This window comes from Gavialis gangeticus, unplaced genomic scaffold, assembly GCF_001723915.1.
Source record: "Gavialis gangeticus isolate Ggan-Ray unplaced genomic scaffold, GavGan_comp1, whole genome shotgun sequence".
In the NCBI taxonomy this organism is placed as follows: domain Eukaryota; kingdom Metazoa; phylum Chordata; order Crocodylia; family Gavialidae; genus Gavialis; species Gavialis gangeticus.
In genome coordinates this window covers 129,893,068-129,897,259 of record NW_017729032.1, presented here as the reverse complement: position 1 = coordinate 129,897,259, position 4,192 = coordinate 129,893,068, and the positions used below count along the sequence as shown (strand labels likewise).

Sequence of the window (4,192 nt, the reverse complement as noted above, 5' to 3'; positions counted from 1 at the left end):
ATTAGAGTGCAACAAAGACATTTTGAAAAGCAATGTAAGGGGAGAAAATTGCCAAAAGAACAGTGCTTGGTTTGTTTGGTTAGTGGCCAATCCAACTTCATTTTTACTGAGAAAGCCCATATAAAATGAAGTAAATGTAATGCTCTGAAAAGAGACTGGGAGTAAGGAGCCTAACAAAGCAGACTGCTTGGGAGTAATAATACAATACTAGTACAAGCCCATCTTACCTTTGTGTCAAACTAGGGTTATTTTAAATGATGCTGATGCTCCACTGGGAACTAGACTGAGATCATTTCATAAGTCTGAAAAGCTTTATAGTTTTTTACTTGGGCAATGGCAACCTTTAAAATAAAAATGTTAAACAAGATGGCAATGTTTACTTTTTACCCTTCAAGAATATATAGAATAATCATGTTGAAAAATCTTAAATAAAATCTCATGCTTTGAGTATTACATGTTCTTTTCAATGATGTCTCTTTACATAAACTGCTTTGCCCCAATTTGCTTTTGTTTTCATTGTCCCAAATATACAATTCTTGAAAAAAAATTACTGATTGATTTTGCTTATTACATTTACTTTGATTATAAAAGTACAATAATCTGTGCTTATCTTAGTTTACATCTGATCTCACCCAGCGCCACTGTAATACAAGCATATACATCAAATAATCATGAGACTGCCATTTGTACCATGATTTCTATACTTATGTATTCTAGGATTAATAAATCCCCTACAATGTCTAGATTAAAATTAACTTTAGAACAAGACATTTGATATACTAAAGTTAATTTTAATCATTCCCATCATAATCTGTATAACTCTGATATCCACTGTTCCTCCTGTCACGAAGATTAGACTTCTTCCACATAGATTCCTGATGGAAACCAGCACTAAAAGATCTGCCCAGACGTCCATGTTGTTTCTTGGAGATATTGTCTTCACTCTCAGATTTGGCAATTACTTGTCCTTGCCTATCTTGTCTAGCATTTCCAAACTGAAAGTTCCAAGGACCAAATCTTTGCCAGTTAAGTCTCTGAAACGCAATGATGCAATGAAGATTTCCTCCTACCTAATAAAAACAAACAAAAAAAGAGGTCTTCATAAAAAGGTGTGCAGAGATAACTTTTTCAACGGTTACTTGTGGTAGCATTACCTATGAAGAACTTTTGAATATCTGTCTAAGAAACCAGAACCACCTCTCTTATCCACTCCACCCTATTTCAAGTCGCCAGGCTTCAAAAGACTCTTCCTAAAAAGCAAATCTTCTCAGCGATGTAATTCTCCCTTAGAAAACTACACAGACTTGGAACTTTCCATCATATAATATACTACCATCTCTTATATAATGATAGCCAGTAGCTGTATAATGATAGCCAGGCATATCATAGGTTGTGAAAACAACTAAACTCCTGTGTTTGGCAACATCTTTAGCACTTGTATTAGTCACTGAAATTTAACAGCAGTTATTATCACTCAGATGACTTCACCCAAGCAAGTTAAAGCCTCTCAAGCTATACAGTTTTTCCCAGGAAATTTATCTACTAAAAAAACTTTCCTCATCTAACAAACTGACCATAACAAACTTGCCTTCTTTGTCTTTCGATGCTGCAGTCCCCTCTCCAGGTGCCGAATATCCAGGTATTCTGGATTTTGAGTGTTTAGGTCAGTGACAATATCTGCCCACCTAAAGAATAAGACTTGTCATCAAAAATCTTCTACACCAGTAGAATTCAAGCTACAGATACATAATTAATATAATTCTATGCTTTTAAATGTTTGCCTGTGATGCAAAGAGAAATATTTGTATGGATGCACACACACACACACCTCCACACAAAATCAGTATTAATACTAGACATTCAGCTGTGATATACAATCTTAAATTGAAGAACAATACCTAAAGTGAGCAACGCAAACATCACTGCCATTTGTTGTCGTGGAAGATGGTAAGAGGGCTCTAGGTAGACAGACACCCGCACTCCTTACCTCTACAAATTTGCAATTTTAATTGTAATGGGACTATTCCTTTTTTCCAAACTACATGTATACAACATTGTCTACATTTACATTACAATACTTCCTGTATTATTTGTTCCTGTTCTTAGTTACAACCACTCCCTCTCTTAACCTAGCATTTATAGCTGGCTCCTCACAACCCTAAATACACCCTAGTTCTCTCATAGCTTCCACAGCCAATTGGCTTGAGTCCTTCTAGCAGTCAACTCTGCCAATCCAAGACATCCCTTGCCTGCTCAGAGGCTCTCCACAACTCTTAGTTTTTTTTCCCAATCCAACCAAAAACATCCATTCCTTTAATCCACAGGATAAAAGGACTAACTTCTTCACTATTAGAAAAGTGATGCAATGAAAGACACTGCTCAAGAAAGTTGTGGATTGTCCATCACTAGAGATCACAAGAAGAGGTTGAACTGGCCTTGGTCAGGGATGATGTAGGCACAGCTATGACTATGTTCTACCATTGGTATTTCCCATATTGCTGGGTTTTCTGGTTGCCACGAGGCAAAAAGGGAACAGAACCCCAGGGCCACTGGTCGCCCTGCTTTATCCATGGCAGGTTAGTGTTATGTCTTGTGTTATGTCAAGGTTGACTCTGTAAAAAATGGATTTGTATAAAATGGTTTAGATAGGAATGATCCTGCTGGGGGGGAGGGGGCAGGGGTAGAAAGGCTGGTCTACTCTAGATGACCTCTCAAGGCCCCTTCCAGCCCTGCTTCTCTAGGGCTCTAATCCCACACTGGAAACCCTCCAATTAATTATTGGTTGAATTGAAACTACAGAATCTTAAGCAACAGGGAGCATGCATATAAGCCAAAACAGTTTAACAGAAGCCATACCCTGGGACTCTTCCCTGTGCTATTTTAAGCCTCTGTCACAGGAGGCTTAAGGCAGAAGCTGAGGAAGCACATGGTTCAGCACATCAGTCACACTCATGAAAGTGAACTTTTGTGGGGATTAGCTTTATTAACCTTGAATGACCAGCATCCTTTATTGCTGATAGTCTTGTCACATTGGCCAAAATATTCTAAATATTAGATAGAAGGTCTGACAGATTATGAGTTTAGTTGTAACATTTCTAGTTTAAATGTGTTCATGTTGTCAAAATGTTCCATACCTCGGTTCCCTGAGGAAAATTGGGAGGGGCGAAACAGAAATAAGGGTTAAGGGACACTGAAGCTAAAGCTACCTGGCCTACATGATGGAAGACCCCTCAGACACAGACGATTAACACTGTGACAAGGTAGTGACACCAAACAGGTCTCCAGGGAAGCTGAGAAAGATAAGCATCCCGATGGAAGGAAGAAACAGCCTAAAAATAGGATCTGGCCTAGAAAATTAAGATTATGAAGCAAGTCAGAAGTAGAGAAACAGCTGAGCGAATTGCAGGGTGCTCAGATCTGTGCAGAATAGACTGGAGACAGAGAGATTACTTCACTCTTTGGAGTGGGCAGGATTGTCTTATCGTGTTGGCTTTGTTGCAGCTTGGCACTTAGTGTGTATTCCAATCCCCTTTGAACAGGTAGGGCACGTCCAGACAAGCGTGCACGTGCCTCTTGCCCCGTCTCAAACCCCTTTGAGACGGGGCAAGAGGCACGTGTGGGAATGAGAAAATTAGACCCCTGGATATCCAGGGGTCTAAAAAACCCGAATTTTAAAAGAGGGGAAGAAACCAGAGGCTGGGTCCTCCAGGGAGATGCTCTGGCTGCCAGAGCATCTCCATGGTTGACCCCTCGCCCTGGTGCTGAAGCAGCATGCTTCAGCACCAGGACTCCAGAGCCGGTGAGTAAGGGGCTGGGGGGGCTGGAGGAGGGAATTATGGGAGGGACCCCCGCCGGCCCCCTCAACCCCTGCTCCCTGCCCCTCCACCCCAGCATGCTCACTTAAAAAAAACAAACAACCAAACAAAAAATCCCGGCACTTACCAGCAGCTCCAGCTGCAGTCAGGATCACTTGGGGCTCCACCTGCACAGCAGGGGGCAGAGGTACTGCCCCAGCAGCCCCAGCCCAGGCCCTCCTGCCCTGTGCTGCCCAGGAGGGCTCTGCCAGGAGGCCCCGGAGGGCCCCCCCTCTGCTCCTGGGGTAAGCAGAGGCTTTTGGGGGGGGGGGTGTTAAAGTGCTGGTGCCTGGGGTTGGGGAAGCAGCCGTTGGGGTCTGGGGGTGCAAGTGCGGGAG

The 4,192-nt window shown here is 42.2% G+C and overlaps 1 protein-coding gene and 1 long non-coding RNA gene across 3 annotated transcripts in view; one reads left to right on the top strand and one right to left on the bottom strand.

Moving 5' to 3' along the window:
* LOC109302683 overlaps nt 1–599 on the top strand; it is an 834-nt gene extending 235 nt beyond the window's left edge. Inside the window, exon 2 of the long non-coding RNA XR_002098893.1 lies at nt 6–599. This is a non-coding gene — a long non-coding RNA (uncharacterized LOC109302683). The remainder of the gene's footprint in view (nt 1–5) is intronic.
* Nucleotides 555–4,192, bottom strand: part of BIVM (basic, immunoglobulin-like variable motif containing) — a 38,440-nt gene continuing 34,802 nt past the window's right edge. For both annotated transcript variants that reach the window (XM_019524381.1, XM_019524382.1), the window contains 2 exons: nt 1,589–1,685; nt 555–1,070 (listed from right to left, as the gene is read on the bottom strand). In XM_019524381.1, coding sequence (XP_019379926.1) covers nt 792–1,070; nt 1,589–1,685 — 376 coding nt within the window. In that variant the 3' untranslated portion in view covers nt 555–791. The remainder of the gene's footprint in view (nt 1,071–1,588; nt 1,686–4,192) is intronic.